The following is a 26,694-nucleotide window of genomic DNA, read 5'->3' on the forward strand; positions in this document are numbered from 1 at the left end:
TGCATCGTGCGAAGGAAAAATAAAAATTAGGCAATTATCAATCACAATACACACACCAACGCGGGATTAGCATTTCATTTCTCACAATCGTTAAATGTGGATTGTGCTGAATGTTACTTCCGTTTATCGAGTAAGTTCCTAGCTTCTTGTTCATCAACCTACTTACAGGAGAGTGCCCGCCTGCTGGTTGTACACTCAACATCCGAAAACACTATGGTCTGATCAGTTGCTAGGATACTAATAGGCGAAAAAGAAAGACAAAGGAAATCCATCTGCAGCAGGCGGAAAATGTCAAGCAATCTGTCAGGAAAGGTCCGGTTTGCATATCACAAACCAACGCAGCCAGCCTGTAAAGGCTTTTGAGTTCGTCGACATGGATAGTGAAAGTGTTTTAGGCCCAAGATGAAACGGCCAGTGCGTCTTGGACAAAAAGGCCAAGAATAACCGGTGGATCTAGATCGTAGAGTGGTCACACCGGAATTACTGCAGAGTAAGTAAGACGACCAATCCTTGCGATATAATACTAAATTTCATTAACCAAAAGGGAACGAAAATGAAACCGTACACTACACGATGCACGATTTATGTTCACAGCAGTGAGTATTATTTTTATTTCAATGTAAAAAAAAATTGCAATACCAAAAAAAGCGAAACTCGTATAACTTTACAATCACACCTCGGTGCGCAGAAGAATTTCTCTCTGCTGGCAGCACTGATATTTTTACCTATCTACTTAAGCTAAACTTGTCTTTCCTTTTCTTCTCCTCCCTTAGGCAGTGGGCAGGGTTCCGTTGTGGCTGAGTTCATGCGTAAATTTGCTAATGTTCAGCAGACTTGCTCTGCCGGTGGCAGTAGACTTGGTTGAGGTATAGTGGCTGCTTCCGGCGAGCGAGGCCGGTGACGAGGGTGGCGCTTTGCTCGCGAAGCTGGCAGTATTACCGAAGGGCGTGCACACCCCTGTAGCAGTAGTAGTAGTAGTGTTATGGCTAAACTGATGATGGTAGGATGGCGTTTTGGACTGCTGGGGCGGGAAAATGTGACGAGCGGCCATGTGCGCCGTAATGGTAGAGCCGGTCGCTGTAGACCCATTGCCGATGGTGGACGTGCGGGCAAGTTTGGGGAAAAAGAGTCCCGATCCTTCCATCGTCGTGAAACCACCACCAGCAGTAGTACCTCCTTGTGCGGGACCCATTCTACCGTCGATTGCTGCGGTCGGTTGTTGCAGTGCACTGTTGAAGAGGTTTTGCTCGCTAAACAGTGAGCGCTGGTGCTGGGAGGATGATGTCGCCTTGCTGCCAAATATGGACGCTCCTCCGGTGATGTTGTTCCACTCGAAAACGGACGCCGACGATGGGACTGGTGAGGGTTGTTCGCTGCGGGGCTGGGAAGCGATATGCTGCGACAGTAGCTCATCGGATGGCATTTCGACGTTCGCCACACTGTCCACCTCGGTTGGAGTGTTACGGCGCGTAGTGCCGGCCTGCGATTCGAACCCGGAGCTCTGGGATGAGGTGCGCGACATGTGAGTTAGCTGACCACCGAAAAGGGAGCCACCGATACCCCCACCATTACCACCCGTCCATAGTGTGTCTTTGGCGTAGCCTTTAAATGGTTCGGGCGCACGGAACACGCGTGCCCGATGATGCAGCGATCCGGCTGATGGCAGCATCACGCGCTCATCGTATTCCGGCTCGTGCAGTGACTTCTTCGCAAAAGGGTTAGTGGTGCCACTGAGCGATACACGGCTGCGCGACAGCACTGAAGCCGAATTTAACGACACACGCCCGCTGATCGATAGCCGATCGATATCGTCCGGGATGAGTGGGCTGGGGTGATCCTCCTCTTCCTGCTGGTTAATTGTGCTCATCGAGTAGTGGAACTGGTTGTTGGCCGGTCCCGAGAAGCGAGAGTGGTTTCGCCGGTGCGTTAAGCCGTGTGATACCGTTTGAAAGTTGTCCACCGAAAAGGATGGTGTTTTCAGCAGCGAATGGGCTGATGAAGGGTGATGGTTGGACGAGACGATGGTTCTGCCGCTAAACAACGACTCCTTATCGGCTGGTCCAATGCTGCTGCTGCGATGATCCGCGCAGGCAGCAACGTTGAACAGAGAGCCACTAATTTTGCTGCCACAGCCTAGCGGAGGCGATCCGTCCGCCATCAGGAACGGATTGGTGGTTGAGAACGACATACCCGAAGGGCTGCCGGATTTTGTAGTATCGAGCGATTTACCGCTCATATCGCCAACCCCCACTATGGTGCGATGAAGCAAAGGGGGGCTTTTGCTACCGAACGAGCCATGACCTTGACCCGGTCCGGTGAATGAGGTGTCTCGCTCACCAACGGTGCTTGTTTCTGCGTCGGAGTAGTCGCTTTCCTTGCACTGCTGGGAGTAGATTTTGTGGAAGCTAGAGTTGAGATTGCTGGCCGGTACATCGCTGCGTATTAAACGCTGTCCTAGGCAGCTGAGCGATACTACGAGTGCTCCGGATGTAAGCAGAAATGCTATTGTCGCGGCATTTTTCGCCTCCGCAAACACTACTGCACAATCGGCGGCACAGAGCACTACGATTAGCAGCTGTTTGACGATCGTTCGCTGACTGCCCAGCGAGGCTAGCAGTGCGGCCAGCGCTACTATCGCAGCGTTCAGCAGTGCAGGAGAGCTGCGCTCGTGTGGCACCTGTGCCGATAGCGATTCCAGATAGTGGGCGGACGTTTGTACCACCGACTTGGGCACGTACTGGAGAAATATTTCGTACCCAATCGTTTCGAAACGCTCCGTCGTTTGCTGCACGCTCGGCTCGGCTAGCAATCGGTCAGCTAGGTTCCAGAACAGCTCGCGCATTGCCATGCCGTACGATAGGGCCATGTTAAAGGCGGAAAGTATTGCAGTCGGACAATGCAGCATCAGCTCGGCAACGGTCCAGCCCGAGTCGGCAAAGTGGTGCTGCAGCTTCACCGCCAGCAGTCCCGTGATGGCCCAGACGCACACCTTCGCCCAGCGTTGCCGCTTCTGGTGGGCCAGCTGCTTCCCCGACGCCCGAATGTGCATGTCGAGCGCGGTCAAGCTTTTGCTACCGATCTGGGCCAGCTTCGAGCCGAGTATGTTGCGCTTCACATCGTTCAGCGTACGCTTCAGCACGCGTTCGCATCTGCCGCACAGTTTGTATGCCTGTTCCAGCTGTTTGCTGTGGGGTTTTTGTTTTTGTTTGGAAAGGGAATATCGAATGAGTATTTAGGCTTATAAAGGGCAAAGCGTGGCCACACAACACGCCTCTCTTTCTTACCGGTATTCTTCCACCTCAGCATCATAATTATCCTCATTTTCCGGCACGAACGATGCGAGTTGATGTATTTTCAGCTCCTGGTTGCGATTGCACCCGAAGCACAGTCCGTTGCTGGTGGGCTGGGGGCGTCCACTGCCGGCAACTGACCGGACGGTGGAACTATCCCATTTATCATCGTCGGTGACGTTTGAGGGATGGTGATAGTGGTAGTTGTTCAGCCGCTGCTGGTACTGTTCCGGGATCTCCCGGTTGTAGTCACCGTCAGCGCTAAACCCATTGTACTGCTTGCACGCCGGACAGACGAACGAGTTGGATTGCTCGTACGGCACGTGCGTATCGTGATTGCAGAACCAACAGTTTACCTTTGCCGGGAAGCGTCTCCTACGGCGGGGAAGAAGAAAGTGTGCGTGAGAAGGTACCGATAATTAACCCCTAATGTAAACAATAGCTAATGAAGGGAACAAAAACGAGAAGAACATAGAGAAGAAAACAAAAAACCATCTTCAAATCGTGCAGTACCTGACGTTTAAGTACAGATTAACGAACGTAACGATCGACACGAAGCAGATCACAACCAAGGGCACCACGATCGTGCCCAGCATGATTAGAAAGTTCGCGCCCATTTTCTTAGCGGTAGGGCAGGACCCCTTCCCTTTCCCTGTTCGGCTTTTCCGGGGTCCACGGGCTTAGAGCACGAGACACACACACACAAACGGTACCACTCGTGCGGAACACTGTTTCGATAGTTGTTTCAATCACTTGAATCCATTCTCCGTTTGTCTGTGCCTGGAAACAGTTTATATGCAATGTGTTTTTTTATTTATTCAAAGCTGGGATTACGGAAACTTTTTTCACGCACGTTTTGGGGCAAATTCGACCGCAAATCCGAAGCACAAGCAAAGTGTCAAAATTGTTGACATTTGAATTTGCCGGCATAGCGAACAAGGTGCATAGAGTCGTCGACGTAAGGGTTGCGTGAAATCGACATTGCAGTGTGATTTGAATGGGACGTTTGAATTTATGGCAACGGTTTGACTTTTGTTTCGTTTGATGTAATTTGCATATTTAATCTATTGCTAATGGTAGATTGTGAATGCGTCCCTGCAAAATGAATATGGAATGTGACAGAAATGTGATAATCAAAAATAGGACACTTACACAAAAAGGTGGTATTTTTGTTCCCAGCACAAAGTTTAACCATATTTGGTTGCCGTTAGATAAAGACACCCACCGTGTGTGGATTGACGCACATCGGCGCCGAGTTAACGTCAATCGAATGAAACAAAAAGAATGCTCGAGTCGACGGAGCAGAGCGAATGCAGAATCGGAAAGAATGTGTGTAATGAACCATCTTCCGTGTACGGTAGCGTGGCTTAATTATTTCAACCATGTGGTGGTTCAATACATAATGCTGCTGAGACTAACAGCTTCGCACGATACATAATTAATGCTATATTCGCATCAAAATTATTGTCGATGTGGGACGGGTACACCTCGTATGTCCAGAGCGGCGCAGATTCTACACCAACTGGGAGCATCAAAACAATGTAAAAACGTTTGACATTAATCCCTCCCGACAGCCGGCAATATCCACCGTGAACCGGTAATGGTTAACGATGTAAGCTAGCAACGGTCAATCCCCTGTCGCCCCTGCCTCCACACTGCCCATCGATCGGCTGCGAAACGTGATTGTGGCGCGGTATTGAGATCGCCAGCGAATCGTACAAGATCGCATGCACTCTCGGAAGCTGCCCGTGCGTGAAGATGTAGAAGGATGTATTTTTAGAGCACGGGGTACAACGGATATAGGATCTCCTCCGCCCACCTTTGCGGCCGTGACGTTCCTCGGTGGCGTGGGCAGACATTATTTCGTCGTAAACAAAGCTATTTAACTAACCGTTGTTGGGACTCTGGTCCCCAATGTCAAGCTATAGCTGTACTACAAATAATCTCGCTATCTCTTTCTCGGTAAAGGGGGTTTGATCCTCAGCTCGTTATCCTCAGCTATGTGTGCAGTAAAATGTATAAGAACAACAGCACCAGCTGAAAAAGAAACTCCTCACAGCGCTACGGACCGTGCGTGCCGGCACGATCATTCTCGTGCGCGGGCCCGTCTGTTATATCACCCATCGGTGGCGGTGTAACGCCTCCTTATCCTGCTCTTCATGATGACCTTTTCCATGCCATACGTTCTCATCGTCATCCTTGTCAAGCCAGCAAGCTGACGCGCGTTCCGTTATCCATGCCCTGTTCCGGTGCATACAACCCTGACATTGGGAAACGGCGATCGCGGAACAACTGCTGCTGCCGCTGCCTGCTCCATCCCAGATGTGAATGCATGCACATTGACCCACAAATGCGTGTAGGATGCCGTCCTTGTCGACCTATTAATAAGGAATGCTGTCGAGAACGGATAAAAACAGCTCCAGCCTGCTTCGGTGGTGTGGCTGTCCATGAAAAAGCTTACGTTTTTCTTACAATACAGGATGTCACTTGTTGTGACTTTGCCACGGGGGGGGGGGGGGGGGGGGGGAGTGGGGTACTTTACGATCATTCTTTACACGAGGGCGAGGGCGTTGGTCGACTAAAGCGAGCGCTTGTTTTACGGTGTAAATTATTCTACCGCACAAAACAAAAAGCCCCTACCGCCGTCCGAAGAAGATCACACAGTGGCACCTTGGGTTGCGGCATTCTTGGTGCAGCGACGTCAATCAATCCCGCATTGGAGGGGCCTTATGCCACCGCCAGAATGTCCCTTGAGCTACTTGTGTTCCCTTTCCATTTTGCTTGTAAAGTCAACAAACCCATCGTACGATCATTTTCCCTATCCTGCCGTTGCCTTTTTATTTACCGTTGTTGTGTGAGGAGGCAGCCACCAAGGGGGTAAACGGAAAGAAAAAAGGAAACCCATCTGTCGCCACCGAGTAGTCCGCGTAGTCCGTAAGAAAGCTCGTGCCTATTTTTACCTACCTGGCACGTCGTGGCCCTTGGCACAGGCCCATACAGACAACGGCCACGCTGTCGCCAGAAGTAAAAAAAAAATAACAACAACCAACCAAAACAGAATACCGCAACACCAGATCAAACCGGCCATCGGGGCAACGAGGGGGACACTCGCACACACACACACACGCACACATAGGATGGACATGCAGTGCAGGCGAGATGTTATTTTTAACCATGTTTAACAACACCACAACGACAGCAACGATGGCCGGCCAGGTACGGGAGTTGGTTTGAGGTCGGTGGAGGAATGGTATGCAGGGAAAAACAATCCGGCTTTCGGGTATTTAGGATTGGAGATCGTGATTGTTGCGACCAAATGCCTTTGGGCCAATCTCTGTAACATGGCCGCGATAATGTAATCACGCGCACAATTACATACAAATAGAATAAAAATAAAAAATAACACCCGTTAATTTGGGTGACATACGCGCGCTTGATAGTAATTGATCAAGACACGACATGCGTAAATGATGTTCCGCAATTGCGCAAAGCTGTCGCGTGTTTCGCGTGAATCGCATCGTTCGCGCTGGGTAACGGCTGCACGGGTTGGCGCGTACAATTGATTTGCGTCAGCACGAAATGGACGAGATGATAAATTGCTTCTTTTTAAGGTGTGGCATGATCTAGGTTGGATCTAGCATTGTAAGCGATTATTAAGATTGAAAATTGATTGACAAAAAAAAGCGGAAACGCACTGGATGTTTATTGAACCAATGAAACAGATTGCAATGTACAGGACAGTTAAGCATAGTAGAAGTTTGTGTTAAGAAATAACTCTCATGAGTCAACAAATTGTAGTAGCTCTGGAAAAGGTGCAGTAGATTTGTGATAATTATACAGTCACCAAGCAATTTTGTTACGATTTGACGACTATTTTTATAGCTCTAGCAAAAAAACAGAAAGCAAACTTTACTCTCAACGTCACAAAACAAAGCGGAGATGACAAAGCGAAGATCGCACGGGGTGTGTGTCTCTGTGTGACCGTGCCGCTTGATCTGCTTAATCACGGCTGTATCGTAGTCATTGCACAGCGCATGCTAACACACACACCAAACCCGATGACGCGCTTGAACCACCCCGCGCGCTTGAACCAACCCCTTCCGGTGGCCAATCAAAGCCGTTGTCTCGATCGAGCTGCTGCTGCTGCTGCTGGCGCCAGTCGATCGAAGCCGCTTTCGACACACACACACACACAGCTGCCATTGCTGCTGATTTCTGGTCACTCGGCTGTGTGCGAGTGTGCATGTAAAATTCTCACGAGTCAAGGACGACAACCCGGTTGCGGCGGCGGCGGCCCGCCCACGTGAAGCCACAGTTGGGTGCAATTAAAATGTCTCCTTTTTCCTCCCCCCTCTCTTGTCACATTCACATGGTAGGCGGGGGGTGGGGGAAGGAGGGATTGGTGTAAATATTTATGAAATGGCGGAAGTTTATTGGCAGAGCACGAGAGATGAAGCGACCCGGCCGGTCCGGCTGCCTTTCCTTTTCAAGGCAGCAGAGAAACGGTAATGTGGGGGAAAACAGGGAAGAGCAGACTGGTAGAAATTCCTCATTCCTTCTGGTGAAGGTTTATCGCCGCCCTGTCCAGCATGATTTATAAGGTGCTTCCTGAATCCGTTTGGCCACACTGTTTCCTCGGTTGGGGGGGGAGATAGATAGAGAGAGAGAGAGAGAAAGAGAGAGAGAGAGAGAGAGAGAGAGAGAGAAAGAGAAAGGATTAGAGGATTATCTATAACTACTACTGTCCACTACGGTACGGTTCGACACAAGCGCCGGAAGTGGCCATCTTTTAAACTCCCCCTTAAGTCAGGTTCTAACGTCATCTAACGTGGTCTCGGCGGCGTGTGATGCAACAGGAAATGGAGGGGTTTCTACGTGAGCCTACCGTTCAAGAGCCTACCACAATTTTTGCTGAATAGTTTACAGAAACACTTGCGACTTCCACACGCACACACGAACACAACCATAAAGTGCACGGGTTGCGCAACGAGACCCAGGCCGGCGCAATTTGCAGTTACGCGTCATCGTCTCCAGGGGTTTTTTTCAATTGCCCGTACATATAAGTGTTGCACACATCGGGGGCCGTCTGTTGACACTGCACTTTATTTGCCCTAATCGTATTTGCAGCTGACAGTTGCAGCCGGTTCCACACAACCAGGCGATATTGCACAATATTGCATCTTAAGGGTGATCTTAAGGGCGCTTTCTGTGGCAATATCACAGTAAATGGCAAAGCGTCATCTCTGATGATTGGCGGTTTGATTTAACTTACTGCGACATTTAAAACTCACTCTTGTCTTCGGCGCTCCACCGAGCTCGGGGGATCAGCTGAAGAGGATTCCATATCCTAGACAAACTGGTTCCAGGTGGTTCGTTCCAGCGCATTCTTGATCCTCTGTCCCCCGTCTTCTTAAACGGATTTTGTAACTTCTTGGATAGTACTACTCTGCTAAACCGGTCTGCGACTACAGCAGTACAGCAGGGGTCAATCACACACACCCACCCATTGGGAATGGGTGGGAAATTCCAATCTTTCGTACAAAGCCCTGTTTTGTCCAGCCTAAAAGGAAATGGAATCTGCTCATACCGGAATGAGCCGTAGTGAGCGGTGGTTCACGTAACTGGCTAGAACCGGTTGCTGCTACTGTAACCCACTCACCTCCCCCCCCCCCCCCCCCCCCCCCCCAATTAGCAATGCATTTGTGTGCGCTCGTGCTCGTCCAGTCATCGATCCCTTCCCAGTGCTCTGATCGTGCAGGGGTTTTTTATTTATTGAAACTTAAGGAAGTAACACCACGCTGTGACGCAGTGCAACCACTCACCCAATGGACGAGCCGGTTCCAATACTGTAGCCATGTGCTTTGTTGCACAAGGCAATTGCAATTGAGGAATGAACTGGTTTGTACTGTACTCTGTTGTGATTCATACAGATGGCGCTTTTCATTCCAAAAAAATCTGTAAATTCATTTAAAAAATACGAATCTTTAAGTTTGTAACCAGACAGAACGGGTTACAGATACCCCCGTTGGGATAGGTTAAAAAAGCCCGTAATTCTAATTTGAGCTAAAACACAACGCTCCTCACTTTATGGTAATGGTGGAAATTTTCCATAACTACCACTGCCACTGCTCGTTACGTGTCCACACGGTAAAATCTCGCATACGTGTCCCGCAAAAACGATAAAACACCGCGCCACAGTTGCAGTATAAAGAGGAGGGGGGGGAGGGAGGGGGAGTGCAACACAATTTTACAACGGTGCAATATTCTGGTGTGCTCCCCGGGGGTGGGGGTAAGGGTTAGAAGTGCTTAGTAAACACTGCTCTCCATCGAACCGGTTTCAAAATAAAAGCAAAAAAATAAAGAAGAAAAAAAACAGCACCACTCAAAGGGAAACTCATTCTAGCTGTCACTCGATCAGCGATCGGGTCGCGGCACGGGCGCGGGGTACGTACGCCCAAACGTGAAATGCAACTCTGCTGCTGCTAGCACTGGGAGGACCTACTACCGCTGCCGTCGCAAGGAATGGTGAATTCCCCTTTCGTTTTTAGTTCACGTTTCGCTAGACGTTTCGTTTGGTTGGCGAGCGCGGTACGCGGACGACCCGTGTGACCGCCGAGCGGGCGCTAGAGTGGCGCACACGTGTGTGACGCTCGTGTGATATGGGGTCTCGGGTCCTCGATTCTAGCCGGCTCTTTCTAGGGGTCAGAATTGTGGGAGGGGTGGTCGTTCCGAGGTGTTTGGTGGGATATATTTCATAACATTGCAAGATCCATGTAATCAGAGGCTGTGCTTTACACCGTGTGCACGGCATTAGTTTAACCCCCCCCCCCCCTGCTTGTGTGTCGAGGGGTTGCGCGAGAGTGGTTGAGATTATAAAGCCAATGTGAGGTGTACTGGATATTTCTGGATCGCTGGAAACACACTGAATGGCGCCATTTGTCCCCATGTAAGCTGGCATTAAAGTTCCTGTGGCTGGACTGAGTCATTGCATATTGCTAAATGTACACATGGAAAATACCCACAAGGGCAATCAAATCAACCTATAAAAGCACTACTTGTACGTGCGTATGTGTGTGTGCGGATGTTTACATTGAAATTAGTTAAAATCTGACTGAAAAATGCAGCTTTTTAAAAGGGGTTCACAATAGAGGTGTGCCCCAAGAACCAGAACTGTGCGATTCATTCAATTCTTCCTAAAGAACGAACGATCTACGTTCGTCTTGTACTGAGTTGGCTATGAAAATAATATCCTACCCCTTCGAAACAAGGAAAGATTTAGTTATTGCAATTTACGGTCAGTTCTTCATAATGAAAGAACTAGTACGTTCACGTTTTTAAAAATGAACCGATTTGCCCAAGCCTAGTTCACAATAGGGAACAAAGGCTCATCACCAAAACCCGGTTCCGTCAGGTAGGAGATGAATCATTGCAATGAGTAATTTGTGCAGTGATGATACTACAACCTAGACAGTGACAATTCCTCCGGCTTGGTTTGATATGGGACCAAGAGTAAACCGTCCGTCTTAACTCATCTGTCATCCCCTGCTGACAGGTCTTGGGGCAAGGCGCAAAAACGGGAACTATCTGAAACAATACACAATCATGATGCAATCGTTAGCAATTATGATGATAAGCGGGTGATAAGACAGCCTGGGGCAAAATTCCTACTACCCCCTATTTTGTGCGATGACGTCGTGCAGGGAGTTTCCGGATGGGTGGAATTATGCGTAAGAAGTTCCCTCTTGTTTTCGAAATGCGCACAAGGAGACTCAAGGGAAGCCCACGGTCAAGGATTCGCCGTACTGGCAATCGCAATACTTGGAAGAAAGGAGGATGATACGGGCAGTTTCATGTAGCTTTTAGCGTTGTGTCATAGCACGCTTTGATTAGGACAGCTTTACAACTCTTGTATATTAGCCAAGGGTTATCTTTAGCGGAGATATCCGTGATTTACGCCACGCGGCTCGTTCTCTCTGCCGTGGGAATTCGATAAGGTGCTACATTTCGCTCCGTTATGGTGTTTGCTCCTTTTGAGTTGTGGCGTTATGTGTCGTTTATTGGACATGCAATAACTGCTCTCTGATAAGCAACGATTTGATTTACAAGATACACGCTCTCTTTCCATTTCCTTGTTCGCAGCATGATGCATGGTTTAGTGTGCCTTAGTATACCACCACCGCGTAGTAGTGCATTGATTAGTCCCCCAACCGATCCGCCGTCGTCATTCATTCAACTGTGCCGATGAAGCGAAACTACGCAATTTGCGTGTATTGCAACGCAGTACATCCGGCCCCATACAATCAATTAAGTGTGGGAAGCGCTCCATACCATTTCAAGCTCAATGGCAACCGCGTAGACTACTTTCGCCGAAACCAGTTCCAATCAAACTGCTGGCGACACAACCAATTGGACGACGCCTGTCAGTGCACGAACGATCGTTCGCCTTCTGCCTTCATCGATTGTTCATCTATGGCGCATATGGCCATCCTTTGTTATGTGTGGTTAATTGACCCGACGACCACGGATCGTACCCGGACCGGCGATCGCTCCAGACGCGTGCCGAGTCTTTCTAGCACCACATTTCAAGGGTTTGGAAGGCGGGATGCGTATAGTTGGACCGGGAACACCATAGGACACGCAAATTAACGAGAACCATTTGCGCCCGACGCGCCTGGGCGAATTGCTGTCCTCCAGCGTCGGTAATGGATTATGTTAGCCGACTGGCCCCTCCCCTCACCCCCCCCCCCCTCATGGGGTAGTTTGTTGCTTTGCAACGCCATCATCACTGACGATGGCCAACAACATAAACGATATCAATTGTGATCAATTGAGCCGGAATGGACATGATACGCAAAATATCTTCTACAAAGACGACACGGAATGCTCGCCGGACTATACAACTACTACCTCCCGTGCGTCATTCGGAAATCTTCCCATCCGTTGGGGAGAGGGCGACAGCCCGATCTGCAGCGATCTGGAACGTTCGCAGACGAGTGCATCAAATCCGGTTGAATGAATCAACCGGCATTCAACCGGAATCGCAGGGAATGCTGCACTTATCCCTTGGCGGAGAGGTTAGACAACTGACAGATACGGATCACGTGCATAGGTCTTGGATCCATGTAGGTCCATGTACAGTGAAGTCGAAGCGTAAACAATTCCCAACGCTGTATGCGGCCGGACACGCGATCCACGTGTGGTGTGGCAGCCGAGATAAGTACGACCGCAGAATGTTACCCCATTCATGGAATGGAATTTTTCTTTTAAAAATAAACTGTAAACAATTACCCGATATCCGTTGGACGAAGGCCGTTTGGGACATTCCATTTCTGAGCGCTATCTTCTCTGGATGGCCGCGGTGTTATGGGATTGACGGTGGACAACACATTTTTTGGGCTGCACGGGCCTTGTTGTTGATTGTTTGGTCTTGTTAGCAGAGGATTTGTTTACAGTGGCCAACGATTTCGACCTCGGCAGGTGCACACTCCATCCAAAGGCACACTTTCGTGTGGGGTTGTAAATTGGGCAATATTATCGCCAACCATCAACGCCTCATTGATGGTTGTGACAGCCGTCAACAGCTGGAGCTGGATTGAAGCGGTTATTTTTAAGGGACAACTATTTGCGCTTTACGCTTTGCGCACACTGCGCGAGCAAAGTGGAGATATCAGTCCGTACGATTCGTCCGTTTTATCATGTTTACGTATGGAAAAATACAACCATTCGACACGGTTGGAGCTATTTTTAGGGAGCAACTGTAATAAAAATGGTCAAAATCACGTCGAGTCTCAGGAATCGGGACAAATAAGGCCGTACCTTCAGTAGCATTTAGTTCCAAATTGTATCTGAAGCTACCATTAACCAGTCATTACCGCTCATTGCACTGAGCAGCTTCATTGAACTGCAAGCGCAACACTGGGTTTATCTCGGACACTTGTTTGTTCTTCTGTAACACGTGTACATCCAATAGATGTACTCCATGTACCGGTTAAAACTGACTTTGTTGTTATCAGACTCCCTCTCTGTCTCTCTCTCTCTCTCTCTCTCTCGAGCACTTAAAGCAGGGCAGGGAAGTTCCTCTGCCCTTTTATGTTACTCATTGCCACCATTGACCTTCAAACCTCCTTCGGCAGAGGCAATCAGCGCGGCGCAGCAAACGATATGTCTCGTGCACCACCACCATTGGTATCACATTCCGGCTAACGTATCATTTCGTCGGTTCAAATAACAAGGGATTGCATTCCAACAATGCTGCCCTTCCCCTACAAAAACCCCGTACCGTACGCCGTGCGTACGCGCGCGTACTGCGTAGAAGAAGGTGGCCGGGCCATCCCTTTCCAGGGTCATCTTTCCTATTTTCCGTTTCGCCCACTGACACACATCGGTAAACATACGAAAACTGTTCGCCCGCCTGTCTGATTGCTGCCCTGTAACGCATAGACACACACACACACACAGAGGCACTCGAGCACACCACGTTTTTATGCGCCTCCAGATGATCCACATTCGAGGTCAGACGGGGCCGGATTGGTCCGGTATGGTATGGCGACGTCTTGACCGCTTACCGCCACAGCACCATCGTCATCGTCTTTAATGACACATACCGGCTGGTGCTGGGGGAGATGGTGTACGTTTTCTTGCCATTACTGGCGGTTGCTAAAAATAGCAACAAAGTGTTGCAACGACACTGCTGCATACAGAGTGCATGCAGCGCGGCGCGGTGCGTCCAGCAGACCGCCTTGCAGTTCGCCTGATCTCGACACCCTACGCCCTGCAGTTTTAGTGGTAGTCGCCACCGACCACTCGAGAAGCTTCGGGCCGCGTCTGCTCATTATGTCGTTCCATCGGGTGGTGGTGGTGGGTGAGAATTTGAAAAAAGGAAACAAAGCCCACATTTGTTGTGGCCTACGCCATCAAGTCAGTCCTCCCGTAGGTGTGTGGCGATGGGTCTTGATTTACGGGATACGGTAATTGCTACGCAAAAGGGAGGGAGAATCCCGTGGGTAGCGATGGAGCCTAATGGATCTATAAATATATACAGCCGTACAACTAATCTTTAATTATTTTACTTAGTGTTGCTCCACAGCAACAATGCTATCTACGCGTCTTCTACGGTGTACAGCAACATTCTTCAAGCTTGTTGCTTAGAATATCGACCCTCCCAGCCAGAGGGTATGCAACGCGTTTATGGAATTTTCCGCGCGTCGTAGCTTGAAATGCCCCACACTGCCCCTCTGTGTCTCGGTTTTACTATTATCATTCCTTTATATTTAAAAAAAAGTACACACTACAAGTTGTATTCTAGTATGCGCACATGTACGTTGTAGTCTTACGCCGATCCCTCGTGGAGTAGTTGTATCGATTCGTTTCAACGAGGGATGCCGCGTGATTTCCGCTCAGTTTCCGAAGCTTTGTAGCAGGGTCGCTCAGCCGGCAGGGGTTTTAGAAAAGAAGGCCCATTTAACCCCCCCCCCTCCGCCCCCTTCTACGCCGCTCGCTGTTCAGTACAGTGACAGTTGGCAGTTTAATTTCTGGCCATTATTTCGTGCGCGCACACCACCACCACCCGTTGCACGTGGTGTGGAAATGATCGTGTTTTCGTGACTGTTTTGCTTACCCGGCAGCGTAGCTCGGGCTCGCCTACTAAGCCGGTCGATGAGAGAGCCGGTACAGGTTAGGAACACCCATCAATCAAAGAATGCGTACTATCGCGCAGTGTCAATCGCAGTGTGCTCTACAGCCCAGTGGGCTATAATTAGTATGGCTTTAGGCGACGAAAGGATCCAAACTGCCTGTGAGAAGGAGTGGTAGAGGGATAGAGAAGATAACTACGGAGTCTTTGGGGGGTGGAGGGTACAGTACACCTGTCATTTCAATTGCCGGTTAAAGGCCAATGACAGCACCTGACGTGTAGTGGGGGGATTATTATGCAAGCGTTCTCGCGGGCGCGCGCGCACACACTTTGTTCTACGGGAGCATACGCATAAACATCCCTAATGATTGGGGGGGGGGGATATATTTGCTCTCTCTCTCTCTCTCTCTCTCTCTCTCTCTCTCTCTCTCTCTCTTTCTCTCTCTCATACATTTCTTGCTCTAGTAATGCGCAAATCAACTCGTGACACCGGGGCGTCGGTTGATCGGTCTCACTTCTTTGTAAACAACGCGCGAGCACACGTGTGCCAAAAAAAACACAGCGATCTCGTGAATTGTGTTGATTATGATGGCATGGCACGGAGGTGTGTCTCGGGCTTGCTAATTAAATTGTTTTTTTTTTACGAGTCAAATGATGCCATATGGTGAAGCAGTGCGAATCGAGTTAGAAAAGCGATGATAATTCGCTTAATTTTCATCTCGCAAATCCATTAGCTTGTTGAAATGATGCTTGACTGTGAGCGAATCATCAACATAGTAATAATGGGGTATAAAATAAATAAAAAAAATGATAAAAATACAACATTCAGTGTGTTGATTAGGATGTACCGAGATGAAAGGTTAGCAACAAGTGGGCGGCTTTAATGTTCAGCACCCACGCGGTGCCCTCACTCAGCACGTACACAGTACGCATAATTTTCAACCTGTTGCCCACACGCTTTTCCAACAAACAATCGCACAGTGCACTGTGATTCATCTCTCTTAACAACTCTCTCTGCTTTGGCAGAGCACCCTTTGCAACAGCAGCAGCAGCAGCACCAAAATGTCAGTTAGATAATGTGCACAGCTCGTTAGAAATCGTGGTGCTACGCGGAAAAAGGATCTACCCTTAGCGCACACGCCCGGCGTTTTTTTTTCCTTTCCTCCATAAATGGCACACATTTGCATTCATAATTTTGCCACTCACCCCGCCATTAATGCGGCGGTGAAACTCGTTTCGTTGCGTTTGCTGCCATAGCTCAACCTAGTTCAACGAGTTCTTGTACGATTGCGGCCATTCAACCGCGCACCATGTCCGGCTGAAGCGAACGGAACCGGTTCGTCGGTTCGTCGTTGGACCAGCCGTTCGCCTGCACGAGAGGGCTCGTCCCCGGGTAATGATTTTCTAAAACCGAAAATCCGGTTCTAACGTTTTGGATCTCCTTTTACTTGCTTGCTGGTGGCGAACGTTGGATCGTTCGAGCTAGTGAAGCAACTTGTGCCAAGAGTTGTGTATCTTAGAGTAGCGTGCCCCATCCAGGCGTAGCAAATTGGAATGTGAAGGTAAAATGTAGCACGCCCCCGGTTTGCATCCAACGCCAAGCAGCCAGCTAGGAGCTAAAATTCAGCTAGAATGGCAAATGCAGACCGCCGCGCTCTTGTTTGGTAGCACCGGGAGCAGATGATTTGCACCCGGAAGTGGAAGGAGTCGTGCGAAATGGAGTCGGTTGTCTATAGACTGTGAAATTAAAATTCTACATCTCGACAAAATCCGACAGAATAAGAGCCTAAAAATTGACTAACAGCAAAGCAAAAATAACCAAATTATAAAATGTTTCGAAAAATTTCGCTCGCACGAATGCATTAGTCGTGGTCGAGTGGTCCCGGGAATATGTAAAGCGTTCAAATTAAAATACCATTACTATGTAGCATCACTCTTCCTAATGAGCAAAACAGTTTACTACCTCTGCAATTACCCCTTTCCCATGCAAGTAACGAGTTACAAGTGGGTTTTGGGATTTGAGGACGGGTGACACACTGAGCGGAAGTAGGACTAGTTTAGTAGGATCTTTCACGGGACACTGGGGGGGGGGGGGGGGGGAAGAGACCGTTTAGGAGGATGAGGAGAAGAGAGAGACAGAGAGTGTCAGCAATTCAATTGAACAGAACGATGCAAAAACAAAATAAAACAAAACGAACAAGATCTCTAAAAATAAGCACCCAAAGCACACAACCATCATCATCCTCTTCAAAACAGCAGCAAACGGTTGACCACAGCTTCTCTGCACCACGCCGTTGACTTGTGAGGGGGATAGTTGGGCGAGAGGGGGCGAAATTTTTAACGAAGAAATGGGAGAGCAGCATGTGCTGGGGGCTGCGGAATGGCAGAATTTGCAACAGTGATTTACGACCTGCACATGCTCTCGCCGGCTGCTTTCGTACCAGAGCACCGTCCCTCCTCGCTCTTCCATTGGCCGGTACGGTCACAGAATCGTGCAGCGAAAATCTAGCGAGATGCAGGTGAAAACTCGAAAAACAAAACTGCCACCCATCGTCTGCCGGCGGCAGTACGTGCCCGGGACTGTTCCGCACCAACCAACACTGAAACGCTGTGCGCGCGGATTCGAATCTGCAGATCGCTCTTGTATTTGTAACCGGTACGGTTGGGTTACTAAATTTAACCCCCGTTGACGTAGGCGGCGAAGAATTTTGACGCTTAAATCTGACCGAACGCCGGACGGCCGCCGCTTCTGCAGGGAATGGCAGAAAGGCAGCGGTTGAACCTTTATTGGACATTCTTTCTCTCTTGATGGACAAATTGGGAACAACGTGCACAAGGCGCTAAATACGATATTGTTTGTTTGTTTGTTTATTTTTTCATATTTTGGGTTTACAAATGACGGAACTGTGCAGTTCCGGTTTTGTTGGCTTATAAGGGTATATAGATGTATGTATACAGGGTAATAATATATGCTTATACAATATGTATGTGTGTTTTAACTTCGATTCCAATCAGTTGATTTCCCATGGGGTGTTTTCATTTATTTGCACCTTATTTTTGCAGCATATTCGGTTATTTTAGAGATACAGATATAGGTAGATAAGGTTCTTACGTCCAACGTGGAGCAATGTACGATTATTGAACGATTCCGAAAAGAATTTCAGAGGACATTCTTGTTCTTTTATTTTATCTGCCTCTCTTTCTCTCTCTCTCTATCTCTCTCTCTCTCTCTCTCTCTCTCTCTCTCTTTCTCTCTAAGTAGGCGATAATTAGAGTCCCGGCATCGAGTTTGGTCTGCCAAATTTTTGTCCGATTTTTGTTCTGCTTTTTGCCAGAATAAATTTCCCCTTTAGCATAGACACACGTGTGACTTAGAATTTGGCAAAGGTGGAATGTGTCTTTCGTGTGGGTATGTGCCCTGTTTTTTTTTTTGCTCATCTCCCTGTCTGCCTGCATGGCTGCCCTATGGTACGTACCGAAGATCAATAAACATGTTTGGATCACAATTTATTATTTTGCTGATCAGTTGCTTCAACAGCATCTTCTTCTGGTGCTATACCCGGTACCGGTGACGGCTCCGGGCTATCAATATTAAACGCTTGGTCAACTGGTCAGAATGCGATGAATTATGGGTTGGAGGATGGATGGACTGATGACTGGTGGAGGATGATGACCACGCTCTGTGCTTATCGGTGCACTACAGTCGTCCCAATTCTGGGACTTCACTACCCTACTAAACTTTAGGTCGTTTCCGCAACGGGAACGCAACGAGAGAAGATCAAGATCGCTAACAGGAACGGGCGCAAAGGGGGAACTATTAAAAAAAAAACTCCAGCAACAGTCTTTAACTAACAATCGAAAGTGAGCCTCCGGGTGTAAAGCCTGGTTAGCTTCGGTTCCTAGCGCTCACGTAAAGCTAAGCCAGGTTGTAGCATATGCAATTATCTGGTGCAGATACAATTATCAACGCCTATTAAAAAAAATCTTTAAAATTGTGCATCCCAATGCTTTTTCCCTCGCTCAAATCACCAATCGGAACGTTTGCGGAACTTTTGCGAGTTGCACCTATCGCTCTAGCAACGATCCGGAAAGGTCGCAGCAATCTGTGAAATGGGCCGAATTAACAAGGGTGGGGGGTTTCCAAAACATTACTGCCTCGTGGCAGCCATGTTTGTTTGCTTGATGTATAGCAGCAGTACATGATAGAGGAAAAAAGTGTCTAAATTTACTATTTGCACCTTAAAACAACGTTTTACGTGTAGTAAAAATCAGGGAGATGGGAGGGTATCCATTTACACGTTTGACCTCCTGCTGTTTAAATTGGATCGTAAAAGAGAGTGAGAGAGATGGGAAGTCCGCTAAATGTACATGTGTCCGTTTAGTTAAGTCATTCACGTTAAGCGTATTTCTGTATGTGTATTGTATTTTATTATCGCATTACAGTACAATCAATTCTGCGCATTAATGCGCCAACTCCCAGCATCGCCACCCCAAAAAAACACATTGGTGTTTGTATGTAGTTCGTGTCCTTTTGTTATCAATACATTTAAATTTCCATATAGATATAAAAAAAAAACAAAAAAAGCATCCACACCACGCTACGTGTGTGGGCTACGTCAAGTCATCCTATTGCGTATTTTAGAATTCTTTCCCTCCATCTCACCCCACAGATCCAGGGACTTATGCTCTATAAATATTGATCTAACCGCCTTCCCGAGCGCACTCTTTCTTTCTCACTCTCTCTCTCTCTCTCTCTCTCTCTCTCACACACGCACGCTGTGCTGTGCAAGATGTGCTCCCTCCCTATCGCCTGTCTTTTTTAGTATTGTTTTGTAAATTCCAATTTTCTATTCGCATACACACACACACGCAAACAAAACACAGTATGCGCTAATGTTTTTCCCCTCCCCGTTTTTTGTTTTGTTTTAGGGGTATTAAAATATATGCTCATTGCTGAAGCGCGACTATTAGTGTTCTTCTCCGGTTCGTTTCGCTACATAAAAGCATTCACAATTCGATATCAACACATTCCTCACCAGCATGAATCACAGATTGTGTAAGTGTTTTGTATGTCTCTGTGTATGGGGGTAGCTTGTTTAAAAGGAAATACCTCCCCCCACCTACTGCAGCCACCTGCCGGGGGCAGGCTAATCAAAATAGGACTTGCATGTTTTTTTTTCTCTTTCGTATCGTTTTTTTGAAACACAAAATTCAACATCCACTTCCAATTGTACAGGCGTGCATGCACTAACACAAACAAACAAAAAAAAACTGTAAACAGCTAATGCACTTTCCAGATGGATGCAATTTCATTGTCCAATTTGTTTCGTTTCTTGTTGTTGGTTCGTTGTGCTTCCTTCAAACTCGTGTCCAATACAGAAAGGGATCGGAAGGCGGAATTTCGTATGCGATTGCATCGCCCCCCCCCCCCCCACCCCCTCCCCTGTTGATCGTAATCTACTGGGTGTTGTTGGGGATGGGTTTTACGATATTGCCGTTGGAGCGTATCGCGTAAGCAAATCGCTCCATGCATCCTACCTACTTTGGCGCTCTAATACAAGATGTGGTGCGATCTTTTCTGTACAGATTCCGAACATGTATCACAGTTTTGAATAAGGTTGTTTTTTTTTCTGTTTTGTTTCCTGTGAACGTTGGGGTGTGCATACTGCAATATGTATGTATCAATTTTCGCTTCGTGCGGCCGTTATGATCCAATAACAATTTGCGGCACCGTACGGTTCCTTGCGGATTGATTAGTGTAAAGAAGAAAGAAGAAACAATCTCTTTTTTTCAACACTGCTAGAAACTGATATGTATGTACGCGTACGATGGCAAAACGTGTGTTTGGTGATTATTAGCAGCTGATGGTGGGAATATACCCTCGTATGAAAAGAACCGGCATTGTGAAGAAACGAATCATGTTAAAAGAATCGATGGAATAGAGAGAGAGGAGTTGCAGTTTTTGTTCCATAAATAGTTGTTCTACCTTAAGGGACCTAACACTAGGCAGGAAACGAACCATCATTTCCCTGCCCACCCCATACTAATGTACATACTAATATGAGCCAGAGACGCGATTGCGAGCATAGTTGATAACACTTAAAACGTACAGGTATTATTGAATAGTTTTGATTCGGCGAGCCGTCAAATGGCATTACGCACTTGTTTTTTGTTATTACTTGCTAGTATGAGCGGGATGGTGATAGGTGATTAATATTAGCTAGCCGTACTGTAACTATAACAAGTAAGCTGTGTATGTGTGGTGTATATGTTGCTGGTTCAATGCGGCGCACCCGTGTTTAATGTTTTCTCTTCTACCCCTTCACTCAACTATTGCAATGCCTTCTTTGACTCTGCTCTAATGCTGATAGTACTGCTGCTGCTGCTGCTGCTGCTGCCCTGCGTTTACTCTAAGTAGTTTAATGTTTAAGTTTACTAATAATAAGCCATACTCGTCTTATCCGTGTCTCTCGTTGCTCTAAATGTTTGAAATCGGCCGGGGCACAACAAAACCGAACACCATTCGCGGCCACTGCTGCTGCGGCCAAGTTACCGTGGCGCACTGTAAGTGCCTCGTCGGGAGCGGATCTTGCCCGCCGCCCTCACGGACGATGTCGACGTCCGCGGTAGCGGTGGCTTCCGGTGATGCACATGCAGCACACTGTCCGAGCAAGCTTCCCGCACCTCGTCCTCCAGCCGCCTGCTCATCCGGCTACCATGGTGACTTGCTTCTCCGGGCGTCTCGTCATCGTCCTCGTTGTTGTTGCCGTCGTCGTCGTCATCATCGCCGCCGCCGCCGTCTTCGTGGTTCGGTGCCGCATCGGGGCTTTCTCCCTCCACGGCGCCAGCACCCGCTCCTTTCCCCTCTCATGACCGGCCATCGCTCGACTTGCTCTTGCGCAGCGACTTTCGCAGCTTGTCGACCAGCCGGCTGTGGAACTTGTTGAGGCTGCTCTGGCTGCCGGCGGCCGCCGGTGCCGGTACGGCCGGTCCGGCCGCACCCTTCGGCGGGCTGCTGCCCGCGCTCGCTTTCGACGGGCTGGACGCGATCAGGGAGCTTTGCGAGGTGCGGGACGAGTTGCGGGAAAACTGCGACCGGGAGGCCAGATGGGACATGTACATCGGGTGGCTGCGGTGGGCCGGCGAGCTCGACATGAACCCTTCGGTGCCGGGCGACGTGGACAGGCTGGGACAGTCGGAGCGCGAGCTTTCCGACACCTTGCGCGACCGGCAGTTGCTCTGGTTCGAGCATTCCGATATCCGCCGCTGGCGCCCCTTGTAGATGTCGAACTCGTTCTTCATCACCGGCATCATGAAAGCCATCTTGGCGTGCGTGAAATTGGCGACCGCTCAAACGCGCAAACAAAACACACAATTCCTTTTCGCTGTGGCGATACGCACAGCCACACACAATAAGCGCGCGTACACACACACACGCACTCACACACCAAGGCGGCACACCGAAACGGCAAATACGGTGTCTGTCAAACGGAAAAGTTGTGCTCGTAGTCACGTACTCCAGCAGCGTTTTTTTTTCGTTTTCCACGCTTTTCACACACTGGGACGAAAAATCGATAATCCGTACCCGTGACGGGGGGGTTGTTATTTTACTACGCGGTGGGTGTATTTTTGTTGTTGTTGCAGTTGCTTTTTCTGTTATTGTATTTGCTCACGTTCGAGGCACGTTGTAAAATTCTGTGCTAGAGCGAGAACGCATAGGGACACACATACACACGCGCGCACGTTAGCGTTGGAGAAAAACTAACACGATGCGTTTTTGCCTCTTTTCCTCTTTACAACAACGACGATGCACGCAAAACGCATTCCCTGCAGAAACAAAACTTTCACTTCGTTCGGTTTTGCCGTGTATAGGTGTTTGTGTTTTTCTTTACACGGACACAACTAATTCGCACACGACGGTGTAGAGAAACGTTTGCAGCTATCGCGGTTTTCCGATTTGATCGATTCGCAACACGCTGTGCACTTCACAACGATACACTTTCAGCTCTGTGTGTATACTGTTACGGGGAACTCGCGTGACGACCGTTTTGTCGGTTAGCTACTGGCTCTTTCGGCGGTTCGAGAGAGAATGACGAGAACGGGCGTTCGCTCTCTGACTTTACGTATTTTTTCTTGAAGGCCCTGCTACACGACAAGCATAAAGTCGTTGCTCCTCGCAGTGTCATCCGGTGACGTTCATGCATTCGAGCTCGACGGTTTTGATTTTTTTTATCGTATTGTTTTGTGATTAAAGGGTTATTAGATACGATAAACAAGAGTTATTAGACGAGCTAAACGTATGAATTGAGGCCACAGATTTTCACTGTTTTTGCCGAGCATCATTTTTGAGGATGTCAGTACACAATTAGCATTTTACTGTTCCGATCAAGGACAAGAACATCACATACAAATTGTAAATTGGTCATTGAATGTTTCACTAAATGTATTGATGCCTCTTTTAGTAATAATGGTTTGAGATTTGGTGAGTTTTACAGGGCTTTCTGCCATCAAATGGCATCCACGATGGCCAAACCCAAAGTGGGTAGAAAGAAGGTGTCATCATGTAGAACATTTGGCCATCAAGGCTTTAAAAGAAAAAAAAACACAAAACCAGGATCGACGGCAGTCGTCAAATGCGAAGATTGTTGGTGGTGTATTGGTTTGATAAACGAATTGTTTACATTTAATAGAAATCTGTCTAGCACTAAAAATTTGTATTTTGCTACCACACTTCATAAATCGACATTTTTCACGTTATATTGAGGCTGCTGCCTGTAAACAAATATCGACGGCTGTTGTCAAACTGAATCTCAAAATGGCAACATGCCAAACGCTAAGAAGGAACCTCCTCTATATTCCACATTGGGCCAAACCGATTTTGGCTAATACTTAACCTCGTTCCCACACAGTCCTTGGTTTCTATGATTCTCTCCTCAAGTCGAATACCACAACACAGTGAAATGGAGGTCCCTGGTTCAAAAATGCTCCAAAAGAGAAATTTAGCGATTTTACATTCTATTAATTACATTCTTTGCTCGAATTTGTCAGACTGGTTCAACAAACTCCATTCGAGCAGTTCTCTATGTGTTGTGTAAATGCACCCTTAGCCTGTGTCAAATCTGGCTGACATTTGGCTCAGCTGTCAGAACGTTATCTCGGTCAATTCCTGTTTAATTCACAGAAGAGGCAGTTGCTATCGGTGCACAACATTTGCTAAACTCTTTTGCCACGAACCTTCATATCGAAACACAAAAATGCCGAAAAAGAACGGTTTCTTTTATTTTATGCTCGACTACAAGAAGCGCGAGGAGGCCAAGGGGCGAAAGTTCAGCGGCCTGGATCAGGTGGCACCCATTGCCGGCGAAGTATGGAAGGTACGTAGAAACACTATCGTTCGGCCACAATGCAATTCATGTGTGCGCTTCTTTTATTGTTCTCCAGAAAATGAACGCGCAGCAGCGTGAACCGTACAACGTGCAGGCGAAGCAGGACGTGTTAAACACGAGCGGTGGCAAGGGCAAGATAACCAACATTGGCATACCGATCAGCGAAATTACGCAGGAAAAACGCGACCGGGAGAGCAAAGCGGAACGGCTGAAAACGCTCGTCAGCACGCTGGTGATGAATGCTGCATCGAAAAATGGTATGTGTGGAGGGAATCGCAGACAAGCGGAGAGTGTTGCTCATACCGCCGATACTCACGTTCGCCTTTTTTCCGCCTTTCTTTCCGCAGTGCTTGAAAAGCAAGAGTTTTACTTCATTTCCATGGCCTACTTCTGTCGGACGAACTCTGGCGTCCATCTGCCGGCCGAGCTGGCCGTCGTGCGGTACAGTCTCGAGGGTGGCGTAAAGGACAAGCTCCACATGTTCATCAATCCGGGCAGGCTGCCGATCGGGATGGCGTACGATGCGCAGCGGCACGCCGAGGAGGACCACCAGCTGCCGCTGCCACCGAACGCGATGGGCGTGTCGGATTACGGTGACGTGGCGATGAAGCTGTTCTCCTTTCTGCTGCAGAACGACGACATGCCGCTACTGTTCACCGACGAGACCGATGTGCCCCGGGTGGAAAGCATGCTGGAGCACATTCTGAGCGACCATCTCAGCGAGATTGAGCTGCGCATCTGCCCGCTGGCGGAGCTGTTCTTCCGGCTGAAGCAAAACGTCGAGCTGTACATGATGGACCAGACCACCTTCCCGTCCGTGTACATTGCGCAGCAAATCATCACGAAGGACGTGTACGACTACACCAAGGGCATCAGCTGCGACTACCACGAGGAGAAGGACAACGTGCTGTACTGCCCGCTGTCCCGGTGCATCCGCTGGGCGTACATCATCTCGGACAACTGCTGCCAGGACATGGGCATCGAGCCGATCCCCGGGAAGCATGTGCCGCTGAACGCCAACACCAACCCGACCGCCTGCACTTACGATCTGTCCTCGTACGTGTCGGCGCACGACGACAGGGATTCGTTCGTGTCCGGGTCCAACGTCAGTCGCTTCACGAACCCGCTGACCGGGGATTCCTATGCCAGCAGCCAGCTGCCGTCGTCGGCGGGCCGAGGTGCAAAGCGTTTCGGCCCGGGCGGCAGTTCACGGGCCAACAGCAGCAGCAGTGCGGTACGGTCGCACTTTGAAAGCGTCGAAGAGTCGATCAATACAAGCAGCTCGCTTGAAAGCAGCTCGCTGGAAAGCAGCTCGCAAAGCGACGATAAGACGGAGCTACACGAAAGCCTCAAACGTTCGGCCGCGTGGGAAAGCAGCAGCATGGCGAGTGGCAGTGCCTGGGGCCCGGAAACAAAGTCGCCCGCCAGTAGCAGCTTTCGTGGGGCGGGCCGTGGACGGGGCCAGCTGCTGGAGGAGTTTCCACCGCTGGCCGGCGTTGGTGGACGTGGCCGCGCTCGACGGTTCCTGTGAGCCGGGAATAGTGATTATGTTTCATTTTCTTTTTTGTTTTCGCATTTTTTTATCATTCATTACTTTCTGTGCGTGTGCCTTCGGTTAGGGATATAGTGCCATAGGCAGATTTCGAGAAAAAAAACGCAAACAATTAGAATTCCATCCAAAACGAACAATCAAGAGCTGACTTACTTACAAGGGCGACGACATAATTTTTTTTTTGTGAAAGCATTTTTAATTAGGCTCAACCAAAGCCAATGATTATTCCTTTCTTTCGAAGATTCCTAACCACTCGGTTTCGATATTATGAAATCGTCTGAATTACGTGTTAATAAAAGTACGTTAAGAACTTATTGGCACGCCTTTGTAAAGTTTCATTGAATGTTGTGAATACAGGTTTTGTTCTTGTTTATTATTATTATTATTATCCCAGGCCATCTTTTGATTACATTTTTTTTCTTCCTTCTATTATTTAGGCGAACAAACTAGGTACGAAAAATTATGATAAAAAGAATGTGGAATGAATATCATTAATACGGCACATTACTTCCTTCATCATCTCATATGGGGGGGGGGGGTTCTTTTCTATACGCTGTGCCTACTATGGTGTGCCTCTGCAATACTATCTTTAGCACGTTTGCCGATCCTCTCCTGCCCGCCGCCCCTTTCTGCCACCTGTTTGCCGACTAGTGCCAAGTGCCAAGATGGTGAACGTTACAAACCCATGTGGAGAGACGGGGCTGACACGTGTCTATCACGAACGTGTCTGCAAATGTGTGCTATACTATACAAAAATATACGGGCGCGGGGGCTGGAAAAGGACGAAGCGAATGGACAGTAAAACTTTTGTTCCAACAGTGTAAATGTGTGCAC

General features: G+C 48.5%; 3 protein-coding genes across 3 annotated transcripts; 1 reads left to right on the forward strand and 2 right to left on the reverse strand.

The window, feature by feature from the left end:
- The first annotated feature begins 199 nt into the window (after positions 1–199).
- On the forward strand, positions 200–26,174 carry LOC121590827 (protein maelstrom homolog). Its single transcript, XM_041910865.1, has 5 exons — positions 200–490; positions 545–596; positions 24,104–24,296; positions 24,364–24,565; positions 24,656–26,174. Exons 2-5 carry the CDS (start codon positions 574–576, stop codon positions 25,837–25,839), a joined length of 1,602 nt encoding a protein of 533 aa, XP_041766799.1. The 5' UTR covers positions 200–490; positions 545–573; the 3' UTR covers positions 25,840–26,174.
- On the reverse strand, positions 577–4,194 carry LOC121590826. Its single transcript, XM_041910863.1, has 3 exons — positions 3,804–4,194; positions 3,285–3,665; positions 577–3,185 (listed from the first exon to the last, which is right to left on the reverse strand). The coding sequence occupies exons 1-3, from the start codon at positions 3,905–3,907 to the stop codon at positions 770–772; spliced, it is 2,901 nt and encodes a 966-aa protein (XP_041766797.1). The 5' UTR covers positions 3,908–4,194; the 3' UTR covers positions 577–769.
- On the reverse strand, positions 18,112–23,026 carry LOC121590829. The gene has a single exon (XM_041910867.1). It carries the CDS (start codon positions 22,243–22,245, stop codon positions 21,790–21,792), a length of 456 nt encoding a protein of 151 aa, XP_041766801.1. The 5' UTR covers positions 22,246–23,026; the 3' UTR covers positions 18,112–21,789.
- Positions 26,175–26,694: the final 520 nt, after the last annotated feature.

The sequence above is a fragment of the Anopheles merus genome, chromosome 2R, assembly GCF_017562075.2.
Source record: "Anopheles merus strain MAF chromosome 2R, AmerM5.1, whole genome shotgun sequence".
Taxonomy (NCBI): domain Eukaryota; kingdom Metazoa; phylum Arthropoda; class Insecta; order Diptera; family Culicidae; genus Anopheles; species Anopheles merus.

Excerpts from the sequence above, each read along its gene's own strand:
- LOC121590827 (XM_041910865.1), top strand. The coding sequence starts at position 574 with ATGCACGATTTATGTTCACAGCA. Across the intron at positions 597-24,103 it reads CACGATTTATGTTCACAGCA|AAGAGGCAGTTGCTATCGGT; the intron begins GTGAGTATTATT and ends TTTAATTCACAG. Across the intron at positions 24,297-24,363 it reads TTGCCGGCGAAGTATGGAAG|AAAATGAACGCGCAGCAGCG; the intron begins GTACGTAGAAAC and ends ATTGTTCTCCAG.
- LOC121590826 (XM_041910863.1), bottom strand. The coding sequence starts at position 3,907 with ATGGGCGCGAACTTTCTAATCATGCTGGGCACGATCGTGGTGCCCTTG. Across the intron at positions 3,666-3,803 it reads AATCTGTACTTAAACGTCAG|GAGACGCTTCCCGGCAAAGG; the intron begins GTACTGCACGAT and ends TCCCCGCCGTAG. Across the intron at positions 3,186-3,284 it reads GCTGAGGTGGAAGAATACCG|CAAACAGCTGGAACAGGCAT; the intron begins GTAAGAAAGAGA and ends AAAACCCCACAG.
- LOC121590829 (XM_041910867.1), bottom strand. The coding sequence starts at position 22,245 with ATGGCTTTCATGATGCCGGTGATGAAGAACGAGTTCGACATCTACAAG.